The 19,874-nt window shown below is 37.5% G+C and overlaps 8 protein-coding genes and 1 non-coding gene across 9 annotated transcripts; 6 read left to right on the top strand and 3 right to left on the bottom strand.

Annotated features, from left to right (window-relative positions):
- Positions 1 to 542: 542 nt before the first annotated feature.
- Positions 543 to 2,027, bottom strand: put1 (proline dehydrogenase Put1; the record flags this gene model as incomplete). The annotated part of the gene is made up of 1 exon (XM_056182878.1): positions 543 to 2,027. One exon carries the CDS (start codon positions 2,025 to 2,027, stop codon positions 543 to 545), a length of 1,485 nt encoding a protein of 494 aa, XP_056039265.1.
- Positions 2,028 to 2,668: 641 nt separating this feature from the next.
- Positions 2,669 to 2,994, bottom strand: SOMG_04092 (uncharacterized protein; the record flags this gene model as incomplete). The annotated part of the gene is made up of 2 exons (XM_056182879.1): positions 2,669 to 2,681; positions 2,738 to 2,994. The coding sequence occupies 2 exons, from the start codon at positions 2,992 to 2,994 to the stop codon at positions 2,669 to 2,671; spliced, it is 270 nt and encodes an 89-aa protein (XP_056039240.1).
- A 156-nt stretch (positions 2,995 to 3,150) lies between these two features.
- SOMG_20201 lies at positions 3,151 to 3,229 on the top strand. The gene has a single exon. It is a non-coding gene; the product is annotated as a tRNA-Leu (tRNA).
- Positions 3,230 to 3,962: 733 nt separating this feature from the next.
- tfb6 (transcription factor TFIIH complex subunit Tfb6) lies at positions 3,963 to 4,507 on the top strand (the record flags this gene model as incomplete). Its single annotated transcript, XM_056182880.1, has 2 exons — positions 3,963 to 4,051; positions 4,126 to 4,507. The coding sequence occupies 2 exons, from the start codon at positions 3,963 to 3,965 to the stop codon at positions 4,505 to 4,507; spliced, it is 471 nt and encodes a 156-aa protein (XP_056039263.1).
- A 594-nt stretch (positions 4,508 to 5,101) lies between these two features.
- SOMG_04094 (cortical variant C2 domain protein) lies at positions 5,102 to 5,926 on the top strand (the record flags this gene model as incomplete). The annotated part of the gene is made up of 1 exon (XM_056182881.1): positions 5,102 to 5,926. One exon carries the CDS (start codon positions 5,102 to 5,104, stop codon positions 5,924 to 5,926), a length of 825 nt encoding a protein of 274 aa, XP_056039262.1.
- Positions 5,927 to 6,099: 173 nt separating this feature from the next.
- Positions 6,100 to 10,611, bottom strand: trm732 (tRNA (cytosine 32-2'-O)-methyltransferase regulator Trm732; the record flags this gene model as incomplete). The annotated part of the gene is made up of 1 exon (XM_056182882.1): positions 6,100 to 10,611. One exon carries the CDS (start codon positions 10,609 to 10,611, stop codon positions 6,100 to 6,102), a length of 4,512 nt encoding a protein of 1,503 aa, XP_056039239.1.
- Positions 10,612 to 11,128: 517 nt separating this feature from the next.
- dbp9 (ATP-dependent RNA helicase Dbp9) lies at positions 11,129 to 12,868 on the top strand (the record flags this gene model as incomplete). The annotated part of the gene is made up of 1 exon (XM_056182883.1): positions 11,129 to 12,868. The coding sequence occupies one exon, from the start codon at positions 11,129 to 11,131 to the stop codon at positions 12,866 to 12,868; it is 1,740 nt and encodes a 579-aa protein (XP_056039237.1).
- Positions 12,869 to 13,400: 532 nt separating this feature from the next.
- ubp12 (CSN-associated deubiquitinating enzyme Ubp12) lies at positions 13,401 to 16,331 on the top strand (the record flags this gene model as incomplete). Its single annotated transcript, XM_056182884.1, has 1 exon — positions 13,401 to 16,331. The coding sequence occupies one exon, from the start codon at positions 13,401 to 13,403 to the stop codon at positions 16,329 to 16,331; it is 2,931 nt and encodes a 976-aa protein (XP_056039238.1).
- Positions 16,332 to 18,318: 1,987 nt separating this feature from the next.
- tyr1 (prephenate dehydrogenase Tyr1) lies at positions 18,319 to 19,697 on the top strand (the record flags this gene model as incomplete). Its single annotated transcript, XM_056182885.1, has 2 exons — positions 18,319 to 18,425; positions 18,485 to 19,697. The coding sequence occupies 2 exons, from the start codon at positions 18,319 to 18,321 to the stop codon at positions 19,695 to 19,697; spliced, it is 1,320 nt and encodes a 439-aa protein (XP_056039167.1).
- Positions 19,698 to 19,874: the final 177 nt, after the last annotated feature.

Below are 19,874 nucleotides of genomic sequence, written 5' to 3' on the forward strand. Positions count from 1 at the left end.
TATGATATTGAGATCTGGTTTGTCTTCATCTCATCCAAATATTTATATCCACATTAGTTATAAAAAAAAAAAAAAAAAAAAAAAAAAAAAAAAAAGTCTACAACTTCTTTTGTTCATAGCTCTGTCTGAGCAGCTTGGCACAGAGTTGGATGGATACAAAAGGATCTAATATCTCGCATGCGTTGTAGAATTTCACAGAAGGGGGAACCTTTTATTATTCAAAAATTGGCTAAATTTGGAAACTTCAGTTTTAGGGGAAAAAATATCGTTACATTAGATTGTTTATTGAAAGCAAATGAAGACTCATTTGTATAGTTGAAGAATGCAAAATGACATTTTTTAGGAAATATCTAAAGAATTGAGAAAGGAAAGGTATATATAGTTTATCATATCTCTTTTTTTTTTAAAAAAAAAAAAAAGAAATCAATCGGATACCAAGGACAGTATCGTGGAATTTAAACGGAAAGATTAGGGAAAAGGTTACACGGATTTCTTAGAAAGGAAGAATGACAATAAGGGACGGGTTGGCTTTATAAAAGATATTAAAAATGTAAGCGTCTTCTCATCTCTTGACGGTAATAAGCTCTTTCGTCTGTCGATCGCTCGAGAGCGCCAATGTTTTCACGAGCACGTCGAACCAAATAAGGAAGTACTTGATAGATAGGTCCCCAAGAGACATACTTGGCAATATGGAATTCAGGGACTTCAGATCTTGGGTAAGCTGTAAGTGCATAAGTAATATCATCCGACATTCCCAACAATTGAGCTAAATACAAAGAGGTCTTGCTGGTGTTAATCTTCTTTTTCTCCAAGAGGTCCAAGACTTTGCAAATAGAAGACTTGTTGTGGGTAGCAATCATAATACCCCATTTACCTTGGCGTGATTTCGAAGGAATTAAAGAAGCCTTGTTGTTCCCAGGAGCTGCTCTAGAAGCGCCTAAAAACAAAGACTCCATAGCAGCATCATAATCGCGGTCGGTGTCCTCTTTCTTGTCATGGATCAAATGACGGGGTTCTGAATTAATGTAGGCACCTCGTACAATCTTTGCACCCATCAACCAATTTTCGAGAGCGCTCTGTCTCATATGCTCGTTCAAGACTCCTCTGGTCTTTTTCAGGTAAAGTTGATAAGTGTTATGCACGATGGCTTCTTGCTGGTTGAATTTCTTCATCAAGTCCAAAGAAATGGAATGGATGGTATCTTGGAAGTAAGTTTGTTCGGCATCAATGAATAAAAGAACACCCTTTTGTTGGGCATATTCGCAAAGTTTTTCAGAAAAGGACCAGAAGCGCTGGAGCTCATCCTGTTCATAGGAAGAAAACGAAGGGCTACCGTTCAACACCTCGGAAAAGTTAGCAGCAGGTTGGTTGGCAGAATTATTCAAGATAGCATTGAAGCGGAACAAGACTAGGGGGTTAATGAATGGGGTTAACTTGATAGCACAAGAAGAGTTTTCGATCTTGGAGGCCAAGTCGATACTGTACAGATAAGAGTCGAAAGCTTCTTGGGCAATATTTTGCATTTTTTGCTGAACGTCTGGAGCAGGGATGTTGATGTTTTGGGGGACCGAATTGACTGTGGAAGCAAATTGACGAGGATCAATGTCGCTAGGAAGATCGATTTCACGAGAAGAATTGAGGCAAGGAGTGATTCCAGAAGCTTGAAGCGATTGCATGTTTTGAATGAGAGCAGTGGGAGTTTCACCTCCGCAGAAATGACGGTAAAAAGTACGACGGCAAAAAGGGGCATAGAGAAACGAAAGATGAAGGGTATCGCATAGAGTCATGGCGGAAATTGAGGTCTTTACCAACCAACCTCGAGAACAAATTTCGTAGACAAAGAGACCACGGGCGAGATCACCGAGCGAACGATGACTCAATTCTTTAGAGAATCCTTTTTTAAAGAAGGAAGCGTCTGGCTCATTGGTCAAACCCATGCTATTCAAAGAGATGGCAGCACCAGCACCGAGTCCCATAAGAAGTTTGCCATGGCGAAGGATTCCTGGTCGCAAGCGAAAGAAGTGCATTTGTTTGCTGGAAATTAAAGTGGAGGTGATAAATATATAGTCAAAAATGAAAAGAAAGCAAACAATTCCTTCGTAATTGAACTAAACAACGTGCAAAAAAAAGAAGCAAATCCTCGTTTCGTCCAAAAGTTTTGTTTATCTTTCCTCGTTTTGTTTTTTTAACTGTCTTTTCTCAAAAAAAAAAAAGGAAAATAGAATAACTATTACTAGATATTATTGATGATTATTAAAAAGGGGTATTGTTTTTATAAAGCAATGATCCCTATGTCAATCCAACACTAGACAGTAGTAGTAAATAGGAAGCCAGAAGGGAACACTTGGATCAGTAAATACAGAAAGAAAGAGTTCGTATATGGCTGTTGAAAGAACCTATTTTTGTAGTATCGTTTTTTGGGATCCAACAAGAACAACGATCAGGACTAAAGTAGAAAAAAGAATCAATAGAATAAAAGGGAAAATGAAAACAAAGAGACAAAAAAAACCCCCAACCAATGATAGCGAAAAACTCAACCGAGGACCTTTGCAATATATACCTTTTCCTCTTTCACGTAAATACTGATGACCCGTTAGATTGATAAAAACTATCAGGAACGAAGCTCATTATCAGTATGTAATGTGTCGGATCCTCGTTATTAAGTACCTTAAGCAACGAGACTGATTAATAAAATAGTACTTAGTAGAAGACCGTACATTTGTTTCACATGCCTTACGTGGCTGGAATGGAGAATAACAAAGAAAATTTGTTTTGTTTTGTTTTGCTTTGCTTTGCTTTGTGTTTCAACATGGAGGAGGATGACGATGAATGATTGAAAGAAGAGGGTCGGTCTACTTTGGTTCCCTTTTCTTGTTTTGTCTGTGTGTTATCGTATTTGTAGAGATCATTAAAATTGCGATTATCCGGGTGAGTAGATAAGTTGTTTGGTGCGGAAAGAGAACTCCTTCCTACTCTGACAAAAAGTATAGACATGTTAGTGATAGAAGAAATGATTATGTTTAGAAAGAATTGCAAAAGAAACGAAAATAAAAGAAGTCTGCAAGAATGGAACGAAACATTAGGTTGTTTTCTGAAGGAGGAAATGAAATGATGCTCAATATGTTTTTTTAAATATATAAACCAACAATTGGAAGAGTGTCCGAGTGGTTATGGAGCTAGTTTAAGGCACTAGTGCGAAAGCTCGTGGGTTCGAGTCCCACCTCTTTCATTACCTTTTTCATTTTTGTAGTTTCGGTAATTCCAACAATTCAAAGTTTGTTTTCGTAGAGTGAAATTGAGTGTTAAACTATTCGTAAAAACTAGTAGCAAGGCAATCAAATCGTCCAACAAGGAAAATCGGATTCATGTCAAATAGAGGGTAGAGACATAGATTCTATGGTTTGTTTCTTCTTTTCTTCTCTGGACAATTGATAGGTCTCTTTTGTTTGAGTAGGACACTAGCTTGTATGAGGAAAAGTCGCTCGAGTCACGATTTGAGCCAAATTCCCCAAACAAGGCATTGCTGTATGCTGGTGTCAATTGCATAGAGACATGGACTCTGGGATGATAACTGATGTTCACAGAATCCTCTTGAATAAGGCAAGATAAAAAGGACGTCGTCTTCGTTTCTTTAAAAACCATTGCGTATCGAAAAACTCGCTCCATTCATTGGCCATTCCTGTCAAGTATCCTTCATATAGCTACCTAGTCACATACGTGTCTGAATTGCTTAACAAAGCGCACTCATGAAAAGAGTGTTTGGACGATCGTGCAAACACAGTTTGCCAACAGTTTGAGTATAGCGCTCTTTGGAGTTTCTTCTCAACCGAACCCCAAAGTTTTTCTCTTATTTACAATGTTTTTCTTGGTGTTCTGTTCAGTGAAAATGTGCTAGCAACTCTTTCTTAGTCGTATGTACCTCTGGAGGAATGATATTACATACTACTTCACGTTCTGGAATCATGAACGATTTGACGGAAAGTCAGTTAAATAACCTTCGAGATTATTTGGATGAACAATTATTAAATGTTTCTCAAAAGTTTCAAAAAAAGTAGGACCATGTCATGCTCAAAAGCTCTTCTCAACAACCGATTCCCATTGAACCATAGCTAATTGAATTTCCAGATTCCTTCCAGGAGGCTTTCAATCACTGGATGATTTAATTCGTGATATTGAGCCGTATTTTCGAGTGCTGGCAGCCATGCCTATGCAAAGAGACTCTTTTTTGGCCGTCAACGCTACTCTACGAGGGTTGGACTTCTTTGTTGATTCGATTGTTGCTTTTCCCCCAGCACCTGAACCCATGTTTCAAGCTTTGTCGCTTTTGGATAGCTTGTGTCTCAAACTCGTTCAGCATGGAAATATTTCTACTACAGATACAATCCGTTTAAAAAGTCTTATGGAGAATTCGCGTATGGTGGTAATTTCCAAACTTGGCGAGGTTCAAGGATTCGAACTTGAATGCTCTTCTGTTTTTGAAAGAACCCTCAATGATATTGACTTTTGAGGTGTCACAAACGGCGACTACAAATTTTGTGAACTCGTCTATCGGAAAAAGGAAGAAAAACAAAATACGTTTTAAATTTCTCCAATCATGACTCAATGTTTTCTTTTCATTCATAAACGTATCGCTATCGGAATTTTTGTGCATCGATCACTGAACGTATCTCATCAAAGACCAACTCAGCCTTTTCTTTCATTCTTCCGTTCTTTTAAATGGACAAGTAATATTAGCCTCTTCTCTAAGAACATACGAATTAATATGTAGGACGCTCTGCTTTTTTTTTTCTTTTTTTCATCAATTTGTTTAACTTTTATTTACGCTTTTATGTTACCCACCCGCTATTGTTACTTATGATGGAAATTGCCCAGCGTCATCTTGGTTTCATTTTTTGTTCCCTGAACAAACCGAAAAGAACAAGTTCAATTGCTGACTGATCCGTTTTCTATATTTTGTTTGAAATCTGTTATTTTCTACTTCTATTTTTCATATTTAAAGCAAAAGAAAATTAGCTTTCGTGTTTGTTTACATTGAAGGGGATACACCTAACGAATTCGATTGCTTCTACGATCAAGTAAGCATTCTGCTTACAAAAGCTCTATGAACATATTTATTCCAAAGACACGACGACCAACTTTTGAACTCTATTTAAAAATCCAAGATCTGTCAAATATTCCTTTGGTCACTGGGTTAGTCTTTACAAAATGGAATGTAGATGGCGTTCATACTCGTGATTGCAGCGGGCAAACAAAATGCGAGCCTGTTTTAGAGCACAAAGTAGTATGGGTTTACGATACAACGATACTAGTTCGTTTTGTCATTGATCAGGCCAATACCCTTCGTGAACGCTTTTTAAATTTTCAAATTTACAGTGATTCTCACAGCAGTTCTGGAATAGTGAGGCTTGGTAGTTTGAAGATAAATTTGGCAGAATATGTAGGGGTCGGGATGGATTCTCGCAAATATCTACTCGCTGACAGTAAAATAAATGCTACTCTTCGTATCGGTATTGGTTTAAAACAACTTTCAGGCGCCGACAACTTTCACGTCGCTAAAAAGCTGGGAAAGCCTCAAGTATTTAGCGGTTTAACTGGCTTATTGACTGAGGGAAAAGAACTAAAACGAAGGGACGACGAAGCAGCGATTGCTCCCGGTCTTGCCTCCAATTGGGCTGAAAAAATGCTAACGTCTATCAAAGACTTTAATCAAAAGACCAGTATGTTTCATATGCATACAAAAAATAATAAATACGACACAAAACAAATCGTTGATGATATCTTTTTTGGTGGATCTGGTTGGGCCGAAAGGCCTGTGCTAGCGGAAATTTCAGATGGTACAACTGATCCTAGTTTGGTTGCTTTGGAAATTCGTCAAAGATCATGGGTACTTCCAAGTGAAAAAGAACAAGGTAAGCCTTTCCTTTAGACTACACTCCAAATTACGTTTACCTCCTTCCTTATTTATTAGTATATAAAAGACTTTCCATTTTTTTCAATTAAACCCAAAATCCTTTTCTTTAAGAATATTAGATACATCTATCTACAGTAATCAAGTAGTATCTCTATATTGTAATCTATTTTCATTTGGTCATTGTTAAATCAATAACAAAAATCTGGGTGAGCGTCTATCGCCCTCATCAGTTCATGCACGTCGTCTAAAGATACGTTGACATGCTTCGCTACCCGAATGATTCTAAAGACGACATACCATACGTTAGGGTCTGAAGTACGGCCTAATGCACCATCAACCTGCACGTTGACAAAGAACTGTTTGATTGATTTGATTCCATCTTCAACCCAGCTTTGTAGTTCTTCGCTTGATGGTAAAGCATAATACAAGAGATCCTGCAGCCTCTGATAGTCAGAATAGTATAAATTCTGACGTTCGGTCTCAAACAGTGCAGAATCGCGTGTCAATATACTTTCAAGTTGTTCGGAAGCCTTCTCTAAGCCGTTGTGAACCATAATCCGTTTACTTACACGAGCTTGAAATTCCGACAAACCCCCAAAAGCTTTTTTGGTTGCTTGTTTCCACAAACTCCAAACTTCATTGATGCAGAGATCCGATACTTGCAGAACTTCACAAGCGTACGCCGCAGCATCTTGTCGAAGTTCTTCATCATCATCGTTCAGAACATCTCCCAAAATTAATGGTAGTATACAAATTCCTGTAAAATTGATCTCCTCCGAGTTGCTGGGAAAGCTAACTCCAAAATGAATTAACGAGCTTAAAGCAGCCTTTCTGGTAGAAAACGCCATGTATTCATTTGTAAACTTTAAAAGGATATCAACCCAACAGTAATAATAATTCACAACCTCGGTGTTACCCTCCATAAACAAATGTTTAAGGTATGAACCCAATAATATCAGAAGACTCTCACGCACTGGTAAGCTTTCATTTGTCTGTACGACCTCAATTATTTCGGCACAGTCCAACATCATAGACTTGTAATTCTTCGCTTCTAAGAGATCTGAAAGCAAAGCAAGAGCAGGTGCACGAAGCTGACTCCACTGATGTTTTAAGGATAGGTCCACCAACGCCCGCATTATTTCTGGATTATTGACAATAACCCTCTTTCTCGGATGATCCAATATGTGCTCTAATGTTGCAATTTGAACTTCATAAAACTCGTATCTTAGTAACTTTGAAACAAGAAATCCAATGGAATGAGTATCGCTATGTATGGAAAACTCTTTTGAGTTTTGTAAGAAGATTTCTGCAGCTGTTTGCTGATGAATAGGCAATCCAATGAAGTTATGGCCATAAAGAGGCCACGATTTCTTTTCAAAAAGGATGCGCTTGCAATAATCCATAGTCATCCTTCTTAACTGCTGCAGCCTTTTAGCATCCCTGTCAGTATGTGACATAAAATAACTTTGAATAATTTCCAAAAACAGTTTTTTTATATAAAAGCTTCGCTTATTTGATGTAATTTCAGAGAAACAGCTCAGCAAAGTCAAGGATACCTTGTCAAAAAAAATATTTTTCGACTCTCCTGTTAGGTTTGATAATAAGCCAGCTAGCATTGCTCTGACTGTCAACAGACGACCGTGTAATTCATTTTGTGTCAAAACTTCAACATTCTTTAATTGAGTAACGACAAACTCCATCAAATGTGAGCCATCAATCAAGCAAGTTAATGACAGCGCCGCAATCTCTCGGACCTTGCAGATTTTACTAGCTGTACACTGAAGTAGCAGGGGCTCAAACTCATTTACACCTTCCCATTCCTCCTCATTTGGATAGGTATAAGCATATTGTAAACGAGAAAACAAATTTAAAATCGGATATAAGCCTGTGCTTGCTTGATTATTAGATCGCAAAGTATTAACACTATGTTGTAGCTCCTTCAACAGATACGGCCTTAAGGAAGGAAACTTACTGAAAAACGTCTTTGTCGAAAGACCTTTGGTATTTCCTAAGTTAACTACTCCCTTGGGGCGTTTATTACCAAACGACCTATTCATCAAAGCTGTAAAAAGCATTACGCTGCAATTCCTAATGGGCCATAATTCATGGGAAAATCCTTCAATAGCTAAAGCAATAGCTGGTTCCAAATACTCCAACGAAACGGATGAAAGTCGATGTTCCGTAAATATTGTTTTAAGACTATTCATAGCATGAACCTGTGGAAGGTCAACTTTTGCAGCGTTTGGGTCAGCCACAATTTTTTCTTTAGACATATCAATTAGCGCTAAAATAGTTTTAGATAACAAAACTTTGTTTTTCTCTTTACCAGCAACCAAAATGCCTGTAATAGAAAAGGGAATACCACCGCTTCTGCGAGTGATAAATGATGACTTTTCTTGAACGACCTCTATGTTTTTTTGCAACCAAGGAATTGGCATTCTGCATAAATTTACGTCTTTCATCGCAAACAAAAATGAACAGTAACTAACGAAACAAGGATAAACGCTAGTAAAAGCTCCTCGGTGCCTAATCTCCCATAGCCAACTCATCATCAAAAATCCATAATGATCCAAGTTTGAGTAATCAAAAACGTCTGGGTAGAAAGAGCTACATTTTATAAGGATCATGGATAATAGAGATGATATTTCCTTGATGCTCCTCCATGAGTAACTAAGAATCAATTGAGCAGGTGTATCCTCTAAATTATCGGACACTCCACTATCATCTTGGTCTTTTGGCAAATTTCCTTCAGGAGAATCATCACAAAGAATCTCTTTAACAAGCAACCACACAGATTCTGATAGTTGCAAAATTTCAATGATTAAACTCTTCCATTCATTATCATTTTTCTTTAGAAAAGAAAGAGTTGACGAAGTAGAAAATGTATAGGACAACTGAATCAAGTACCCTTGGATTGGATAACTTATAGCAGCTTGGAGTAATGATTTTCTAGCAACTTCAACGTTTTTCTGTAGAAGATCTAAAATTCTTCTTACATTTTTGTAGGTACTTCCTGACTGTAATTTTTCCATAAAATGATTGCAAAGACATATCGTCTTAGCACCACCTTCACACTCATGAACCCTAACAGAGTTGAGCAAACGAAGACCGTGATTAAATAAAAAACATAATTCTTCTGAAGTGTTATAACCAGGCAAATAATTATAGGATAGCAAAATGTTCAAACTAAGATCACGAATAGTATCGTAGGGATCGATCAATCGATCTATTAAAATTCGAGTTACATCCTTGTTTAAAATTTTTATTTGAAATGGAAAAGAATGTTGTCTTTCTTTCATCATTGATTCTTCTACCGATCCATCCAATCCCAAAGTTACTAAAGCTTTAAGAAGGCCAAGAGAACAAAGCACTTGCTGATAGTTGCAAGTCGGATGTAAATATTCAATACATGCGGAAATAAAGTACTCCAAAAACCTTTGGGATCTTTTAATTATTTTAGCATCGTCAGGTATGGAAGGGCTGCGTTTGTATCTTATGTTTCTTTGAAGAGCATGGCAAGAAGCCCGAATCCTTACAAAAAAGTCATGCATTGATTTTAAAAGAATTTGTCTAGTATCGGAATCAGCTATTCCAAAAGCGAATTGAATCCTCGATTCAATGCAATCAAATTCCTCGACGGTCAAAGGCGTCGAAATATTGGGACAAAGAGCAATTAAATTAAAACAAGCAAGTTGTATTTTGGAATCTTTATGCAACATAAGGCTTCGAAGAAAAGAATGTTCATTGTTGAGATCAAGGTGTTGAATAAGCTTTCCGTCTTTAGCGATTTTCAATGCAAACAAACAAGCAGCATCTTTCGCATCCTTTGAAACGTCTGGATATCTTTGTAAAGCAGACAGAAATTTTGGTGTGATATTAGGAGAAACACTAAGTAACGATGGGATTAAAAAGGAAGACATTCCACTTTGAGTTTGCCGATTGTCTCCATAAAATTCAGTAAGAATCACAGGACACCACAAGTTCATCCACTCGTCTTCTGCAATTTCTTTATCATCATATTTTTCACACAATGTTTGGTAATACAAACTTAATACAGTAAACACCGTAGTCGATATAGCTTGTGCATAGCTATAGTCCTTTAAATATTTCATTGAACGAGATATAAAATCAGGTTGAAACGAAAAAACAGCTTCTGCTCCAGTATATTTAACAAGGATCTGAATAGCGGTACACACTACCTTTGCATGTCTATCCCAACATAGAGATTGTTGTAAAAGTAGTAGTAATGTATTTTCCTTAAGTTCTTCATTTGGACATGTAAGCAAATAAAGCTGTAATGTTTTAGTAAATAAATCTCTCACAGCCAATTGAACTCCCGTGACCCCAGGAATAGATGCCCGCGTCGATGGCAAGTTAAAAAGGGTTGACCAAAATGATCTTTCAACCGATTCCCAGACATTCTGCTTAAATATATCATTTTGCTTGCAGGCGTTAAATACCCTCCGCAGCCAAACACTAGTGGTATCGAAACAAGCGAGTTGAGTTGGGCCATCGAGCGTAGGATGGGCCAAAAAGTATTTTAAAAATTGGTAAGACTGAAAGAAAAGGGTACCTCGTTCCGTCCAAGAGCTCGATTGAGTATTGATGAAAAACTCTCTGCACTCACAAAATACTGAGGGCTCAAGCTGCAGGTGCGAATAGTCGCCTTCAAAGAGTGATAAAACACTTTTATCATCCATAGCTTCAATTTCGATGTATGTAAGTAGAATTATAGCCTGATATTAGGTATACCTCAAAGGCCAAGTTTTCATCAAAATTTTGCCTTTTATACAAGAAAGCAAATTGAGAGTTATAACTAGCAACCCTACTTAATCTTTTCTTTTTCTTTAAACAAGGAAATAAATTCCAAGTAATTATTTATTTCGGACCCAAAAACAAGCAATTGGACGACCCCAACAATGGTGGATACAGACTGAAGTAGAGAATGGCAGTCCACGAAGCGCACGCCAAGAACCATCCTTAGCAAAATCAAGAAAACATCCTTCTGGTTACCATTTTACACTTAATTTTATTTTAATTAAATCCTAAGAGGATTATGATAAAATAAAAGTACCATAACTTTCAGAAAAGCTAGTTTTTGGTAAAAAATAGAGGGTGCTATATTTTTCTTTTCTTTTGTTCGAGGCTTAAACAAAGAGGAGCCGTAAATATAAAATAAAAGATTTATTTTTGAGATATTTACAGAAATTTATACAAATGCCACAGGATTTTTCACAGTTTAATTTGGATCCGAGGATCCAGCGTGCCATTCAAAAATGTGGCTTCACTGAGCCTACGCAAGTACAAAAAACGGGAATTCCTTTGGCCTTAGATGGAAAAGATTTAGTTGTTCAAGCCAAAACCGGTTCTGGTAAGACTGCTGCATATTTAATCCCACTTTTAGAACTTTTATTAAAACAGAAGCAATTGGATGAAAAGGATCGTGGAATTTTTACTTTGATTCTCGTTCCTACAAGAGAACTAGCTCAACAGGTGTTCAAGGTTTTGGAAAAGCTGACACTATATTGTGGTAAACACATAAAATTTGTGAATATAGCTACAAATGCCGCAGACTTGGTACAGCGTCCTTTGCTCCTTGATTTCCCCGATATCGTAATATCAACTCCAAGCCGTTCTGTAGTTCATTTTTCCTCGGGGGCTCTTTCACTTGACAAGATCAAGTTTCTTGTTATCGATGAGGCTGATTTGATTCTCTCTTTTGGATATCAAGACGATATGTCTAGTTTAAGCAAAGCACTCCCACGAGGAGTGCAGACGTTGTTAATGTCTGCCACCCTTACTGAAAGCATTGCTTCGTTACGGCAATTAGTTTGTCGTGATCCAGTAGTTTTACGTCTTGAAGATAAAGAAGCAGATGGACAGCTAACACAATATGCTGTAAAAACTTCCGAACAAGATAAATTTTTGCTTGCGTATATTTTACTGAAATTAAGGCTCATAAAAGGAAAAATATTAATTTTCGTAAACGAAATTAATCGTTGTTATCGCCTAAAGCTTTACCTTGAGCAATTCGGTATGAAAAGTTTGGTTTTAAATTCTGAATTGCCCGTCAATTCTAGAATGAATATCGTTGATCAGTTCAATAAGGGCCTTTACCAAATTATAATTGCAACGGATGAAAGTGACAAAGTAGCAGAATTGGACGAAGATAATGAAGACCGACAGGAAGCTACTAACGAAGCCAATGAGGAGGCGGATTCAAAGATGGAGGAAGATTCAAAGGATAGCCAAGATTCTGGTGAAACCGCTAGAAAGACAAAGTCAAAGCAAAAGAAAGCTATCAAAAAGGACCGTGAGTATGGCGTTGTTCGCGGCTTGGACTTCGAAAATGTCTCTTGTGTTCTCAATTTTGACATGCCAACAACCGCCAAAGCTTACATTCACCGCGTAGGAAGAACTGCAAGAGCTGGAAAACCAGGAACAGCCATGTCTTTTTTTATACCTAAATCGGATGTTGGAAAGCATAAGCCTACAACTCTGGCTACTTGCAAGAAAGATGAATCCGTCTTAAGACGATTGAGTAAAAAGGGCATTGAGCCTAAACCTTATGTTTTTGATAAAAAACAGACCGATGCGTTTCGATACCGTATGGAGGATGCTCTTCGATCAGTTACTTCCGTGGCTGTGCAAACTGCCCGTGCTGCTGAATTGCGCCAGGAAATGCTAGCTTCTGAAAAGCTAAAGTCGTACTTTGCAGAAAATCCTGACGAGCTATTGACTTTGACGCATGATACGGCAGCTAGCGTTCGATTAGCACGCACACAAAGACATCTACGACACGTCCCAGAATATCTTTTGCCAAAGGGACTTCAGGCTGTAAATAAAGATGTTGGATTCGTCCCATTCAAAAAGCAGAATAACCGTAGGACTGCCAAGAAGAAGAAAAACACAAAGCACCGCCATGATCCTCTGCGCTCAATGAGAAGGAGTAAGTAGAATAATTTATACAACAGGCAAAACACGGTCTACATATTCTGGTTGTTTCCTTTGTTGATATCATTTTGGTCAGTATAATGGGGTCATGCGGGTATGGGTTAGGAATTTATTTTTAGAATTGTTTAATATAAAATACTACCTTAGGAAGCACTTTTGGTTTGCATAGAATGAGATAAAAATTGTATTAGCACTAAAAATGTTCTCTGCTATCAAGGAGTTTAATAGCAATAAAAGTTTTCACTTTTTGATATAATAAATAATTTGATTATATTAAACTAAAGAAAATTCAACAGTTTTTATACACAGATGCGCTTTTATGTGGAGATTTCAGTAACTTCAATTTACCAACTTTATATACCAGTTTTTGAAGAAAGACTTAATTAATTTACACTTTGCTTTAATTTATTCAATTTATATGATATAGATTAATATACAATGTAAAAAGTGTTATTCCTCATTGCAACCAAAAGCTGCTCTAAACCACAACCAAGACAGCCGTCAATTTGTTCAAGCGATCAAGTCAAGGTTATTGATGGATTCTCTATCAGATAGCTCAACTTCTTCATACCATGGTAAAAGACCAAGATCTTTAAGTGACGATTCTCAAGTTTCTTCTAATATGGATGATAATTTTCACAAATCTTTAACACCGGAGAAGTCCAAAGGAAATGCTCAAAATACTCCTAGTGTTTTTGAACAAAAAGAAATCATTGGAGATTTGGTAAATAACCAACCAGATTTGGAGGAAGGCCGCACAGATTTCTATATACTTTCTTACAGTTGGTATGAGATGCTCTGCTCTTACTTGTCCGAAGAGGGACCATTTCCTGGAGAAGTTGATCAAGAGGATATTATGAATTTTGAGGATGGTTCCTTGAAAAGCAATCTGCAAGAAGAAATCGACTACATAATTATTTCAAAGGCATTGTGGGATGCCCTCACTGAATGGTACGGTTTAAAAGGCAACGAATTTCCTAGAGAAACCGTTGATCTCGGCTCTGAATATTCTCCTCATCTTGTGGTCGAAGTTTATCCTCCCAGCTTTTCATTGACTTCATTGAGCTTACAAAGCGATCCTTATGAAACCCATAAGCCGTTAAAAATTACACTTTCTTCAAAAAGTACATTAGATGATCTTTTTGAAGGAGTGAAGTATACTTTGTCTATTTCTGGTGATAACTTTAGACTTTGGAGAGTTGACACAGAACTGCCTCTACAACGAACCATTGATCCTTCCTCTTTTATAAAGATCAGCTCGAAAGATGTAGTGGAATCATTGGACAAGGAAAAGACATTGGTGGAGTCTGGGATGGACAGTAGTTGTACACTAGTTGTTGAATGTATGCACAATGAAACATGGCCCGTCGATCGTGCCCTAAGACTTCAATTTTTGATTCGTCAAAGAGACCAGCAATCAAGTACGTCCGTAGAAACCCGAGAAAATAAGGTGCTCGGTACCTGCGGCTTAAACAACTTGGGAAATACTTGCTACATGAATTCTGCGTTGCAATGTCTCACACATGTTCGTGAACTTCGTGACTTTTTCGTTTCGGATGAATGGAAGGATCAGGTGAATGAATCAAATCCGTTAGGCATGAGCGGCCAGGTTGCTGGCGCATTCGCATCCTTAATTAAGTCCCTATATAGTCCTGATCATACTTCATTTGCTCCACGACAATTTAAGGCGATTATTGGTCGGTTTAATCACTCGTTCTTAGGATATGGTCAACAAGATTCTCAAGAATTCTTAGCTTTTTTGTTGGATGGCTTACATGAAGACTTGAATCGTATATACCAAAAGCCATATACCTCCAAGCCTGATCTATATGAGCTAAAAGAAGAAAAGATCCGAGATACCGCAAATGAATGTTGGAGATTGCATAAGCTTAGGAACGATTCAATTATCGTCGACCTGTTTCAAGGAATGTACAGAAGTACTTTGGTTTGTCCTGAGTGCAAGACTGTTTCCATTACTTTTGATCCATTCATGGATTTGACTCTTCCTTTACCCGTACAACAGTTCTGGTCTCACCCTGTTGTTTTTATTCCATGTGATACCACTCGCCGTCCGATCACCATCGAGGTCGTTCTCGAAAACAGATCTGCTACAATTGGAGATCTCGTGAAATATGTCGCTTCGAAGGTAGGTTGTGATGATTATAGGAAAATATTTGTAACCGAAACTTACAGAGGAAGGTTCTATAGATTCCTAACGTCTCTCACGAAATCTCTATTAATGGAAATTTCCGAAGAGGATGAAATATATCTATACGAATTGGAAAAGCCTGTAAATGAAGCGTCGGATGATATTGTAATCCCGGTTTATCACACGATCAGTCCTTCGACTAATTCGTCAAGTAGCTATCTCGACAATCATGACTTTGGCTATCCATTCATTCTTCAATTGAAGAACGAAGAAGTTGGTGATGCTAGAGAGATTGAGAAAAAACTCAAAACTAAGTATAGTCAATTTACAACTCTTAATACCTTGAAGGATGCCGAATGTCTAGAATCTTTACATGGCGATATGGATAAGGATCTTACATCTAATGAAGATGTTAATCATAACGAAACAAAAACACCGTTGTTTTATACTAAGGTATTTCATGATCGTTATGAACGGATACCGACGGGTTGGAATATGCATTCGACGAGTCTCTCTCTGCTCACAGAAAGGGATGTGGAATCTTTACAAGCCACAGTAGAGCCATCCACTAATGTTGATTATTTTGATGGTGATGAAGATGATAGCCAGGCCGTCGAGGAAACCGCTCCTGGTTCGTATCCTGACCCTCCAAAACTTGAGGAAACTGATCAGAAGAACAGTAACCTACTTGTCCAAGGAGACCTGCTGGTTTGTGAATGGCCGGAAACTTCTCAGGACTCTGTGTTTAACGAGTCACCAAGTAATTCTGAGACCGGTCGTTCATTATGGTCGGATATGGAAAGAATTATGTCTGAGACTAAGGAAGAGGGCAATCATCCACATACGATAACCCTCGACGATTGCTTAAATGAGTTTGAGAAAACCGAGCAGCTTGGCGAGGAGGATCCTTGGTACTGTCCTACCTGCAAAGATTTCCGGAGAGCATCTAAAGAGATGAGAATATGGAAATCTCCTGAAATTCTTATCTTCCACTTAAAGCGCTTTAGCAGTGAGAGAAGGTTCCGGGATAAGATTGATGAATTGGTTGAGTTTCCTATTGAAAGCTTCGACTTATCTAATCGTACGGAATCCCAAAAATTCAATAATGTTGATGATCGTGAAAAGTGCCTGTATGAGCTGTGTGCTGTTGATAATCACTATGGTGGTTTAGGCGGTGGGCACTACACATCTTTCGCTCGTAACCCTGATGACAATCAATTTTACTGTTATGATGATTCGAGAGTTTCACCAGTGAAACCTGAGGAAACTATAACGTCTGCTGCCTATTTATTATTTTATCGAAGAAAGTCAGCATAAATTATATGTGTAAAAAAAGGTTATTGCCGTTGATTCAAACGTTCTTTTTCTTTGTGTCAATGGTATAGGCTAAAAGGTGTTACTTTGGGTGGATTTATTCAATGCCGGTTTTCCTAATCTTGTTAAAAAAGTTAATTTAAAAGAAAAATAAGATTTATAAGAACTCTTTTGTTTTATTTTTTCTGACTGCATTATAGAGAGGGGCACAGAATGTAGCAAAGTTGTTGGCCTTCATCGATGTATTAAAGAATTTCGGTAATGTCCGAAAATATACTTCATTAGATGGACTGAAATATTCTTGACATTATACTTTTTCAGTAGCTTTGCCGAATATGTAACTATTGTTGCCATACTTTCGAACAGCTTGATTATTGCATTACTCGCCAGCTAACAGAAGTAAAAAAATAGCAATCACATGCTAATTTATTCAGTTTCCTGTTCTTTTTATGTCCTCACTTATAAATTCTAACGTTTCTAGCTTAAATTAATAGACATATATTGTAGCTTCCGTTGAATAGAACATTCTAAAACATGTCACAACCGTAGCTTTTGCCTCTTATAAAAATCCTGCAAAAGCGTACAGGACGGCAATGTTGTACTTGATGAATATATGCTGTAATATACGGCGATTTATTTTCTACGAAACACAAGAATTTGAGTTTTTTTAAGGTCAGAACAGCCGATTCTTCCTATTGAAGGGTTTGATTATAGAGTTACGGTCTTGTATGATCATCTTGCAAAATTAGTTTAGCCTAAGTCTTTATAAATGCCGATACTTAGACAGTCTTTATTTTTTTCCCTAAGTTGCCATCATTGTACATTGTTTACGTTAAAAAAGATCAGCAGTTAGTAAACATTAGTTATCTTAAATCCTATGTATTCTGTTATTCTGTAACTTTATAAAAACTTTTATTATTTCAAAAATATCTTCCAAGGCCGAGATGCTGTAATATAACAAATAAAAAGAGTTTTTTATTACAAAATGTAAACAATGGAAGTTTCTAAGAAACGAACTTTATCAGAGGAAACATTGTTACCTACTTCAGAAGTATATAAACCCAGCGTTAGAAGCTCAGATCTTCAGTTGGAAGATTTGACTGGTCCAGCTGAATAAATCGAGTCGTCGTTTAATTACTCGAAAAAAAAAATAATAAATTGTAATAAAATGAAATGACGCCGCTTTACAGAAGATACGGTTATGCTATTCTTGGTGGCTTCATTATCGGTCAGTATAACGTCTTCAATAAAAAAGGTGATTGCGCTTGCACAGTATTAGGAGATGTACTCTTCGTCTATTTCACAGGCAGACCCTATTTTCACGACCTCGACTACTATCAATGCTCACCTAACCAAAATAGTGGTAGCATCGAATGAAGATTGACACTCCAATCATTCTAGCGACTTGGGATGAGCTAGAACACCAATCTGATAGTAGGACATACTAAAGATCTAGGGTACCTGGTTTCAGCTGACTTAGGGATGATAAAGTGGCTACTCTGATTATATTGAACACTATGTGTGGATATACAGACATATACGATCAGCTTGGTTTTCAAAACTGGGCGGCTAGATTAGGTACAGATAACCTGACCGAAATGATATCCACGGCAAATATCTCGACGGATCTGGCCTAATAAAATTAGTGTCGTTTATTTAGCTAGTCCGTGGGCTTTGAAAATACTGAATTATAAACTAAGTAGAGCCCAATTTATACAAATACAATTTTTTACAACCCTTAAATCATACACTGAGCACTATAATTATATAGCGTAATATTCTAGCTGTGACAATATAATTAAATTTTGTTATAAGATAATATATATAATGTTAACAATCTCACATTATGACAGAGAATGACAAAGCAAAACATCAACACACAACACATACCTTCAGCTTAAGGGTGTCGCCTGGAATTAGCACAGGCTTGAAGAAGTATATGTTACCGATTTAAAAAGTATTTATAGACTAATCAATTGGTTTTCGCACAATGGAGGTTCCCGTTGAAGAATTAAAAAAGGAATTCCAAATTGGAATTATCGGATTTGGGGATATGGGTCGCCTATATGCCGAACGATTCAGTCAAGCTGGGTGGATGTAAGTAAAACAGATCTAAAAGTTTCAAATTGTTTGACCACCGTACTCATAGTTATTAGTGTTAACGTGTGCGACCGGAAGGAAAATTTTGAAACAGTAAAGGAGAGATGCGAAGGAACCAATATAAATGCCCTGCAAGATGGATTTGAAGTCTCACGGAAAAGTGACTATATTCTATATAGTGTCGAATCTGAGTATCTCGATCGTATCGTTGGCATGTATGGACCAGCAACGAAAGTGGGTTCCATCGTCGGAGGACAGTCATCTTGCAAATCTCCGGAAATTCGAGCTTTTGAGAAGTACCTTCCCAAAGACGTGGAGATTATTTCTTGCCATTCAATGCACGGCCCGCGAGTAAATCCCCAATCTCAGCCATTAGTAATAATTCGCCATCGTGCAAAGGATAGAAGCTTCGAAATTGTGAAAGAAATCCTTTCTTGTCTCCAATCTTCAGTTGTTTTTCTAACAGCCGAAGAACATGATCGGATCACTGCAGACACTCAGGCTGTAACTCACGCTGCATTCCTCGCTATGGGTATGGCATGGCGCGCGAACAATCAATATCCTTGGGATATAAATCGCTGGTGTGGAGGGATTGAAAATATTAAAATGAACCTATCTATGCGAATATATTCTAGTAAATGGCACGTTTATGCTGGTCTTGCTATCCTTAATCCTGATGCTAGAAAACAAATTAAGCAGTACGCGACTTCTGTCACTGAACTTTTTAAGCTCGCCATAAGTGGGAAGGCACAAGAATTTGAAAATAGAGTTCGTAATGCTGGAAAATTTGTGTTTGGGGAAGAAAATAATGGCGCCTCCAGTGGATTATTGTTGAGTGACGAACTTTTGGATCAATATAGTATATCGAACGTACCTAATGACAAGTCTGTCGGTAATAGCCACTTGAGCATTCTAGCGATTGTTGACTCTTGGTGGAAATTAGGCATTCATCCTCAAAAACACATGATTTGCTCAACTCCATTGTTTCGACTTTGGGTTGGTGTATCAGAATATGTATTCTGTAATCCCGACCTTTTAACCAGCTGCATTTACACAGCGACTAAGCACAATGAGTTCTGTCCTGATGATTTGGAGTTTGTACTCTCAGCAAGATCATGGTCAGAACATGTCGAGCAAGGTGATTTTGAGAATTACAAAAAGCAATTTGTTAAAATCCAGGATTATTTCCGACCTAGGTTTGAAGAAGCGACAAAGGTGGGCAATGCCATGATTAAAAAGCTTCTTGAAAACCTAAAGAGAACCGCTTGAGCTGCTTCAAATAACTTCAAGATATTTTTGTTTTATAATGATTGATTCTTTTATTATTGGTTGTTTTATAGGTAGATAAATTAATAATCGCTCTTTAACATCAACCAGCTTAAACATTTAAAGTTAGCAAAAACAACAGATTCAATTCGACAGACTTCATTCATCTTGCTATGGGTA

The sequence above is a fragment of the Schizosaccharomyces osmophilus genome, chromosome 3, assembly GCF_027921745.1.
Source record: "Schizosaccharomyces osmophilus chromosome 3, complete sequence".
NCBI lineage: Eukaryota > Fungi > Ascomycota > Schizosaccharomycetes > Schizosaccharomycetales > Schizosaccharomycetaceae > Schizosaccharomyces > Schizosaccharomyces osmophilus.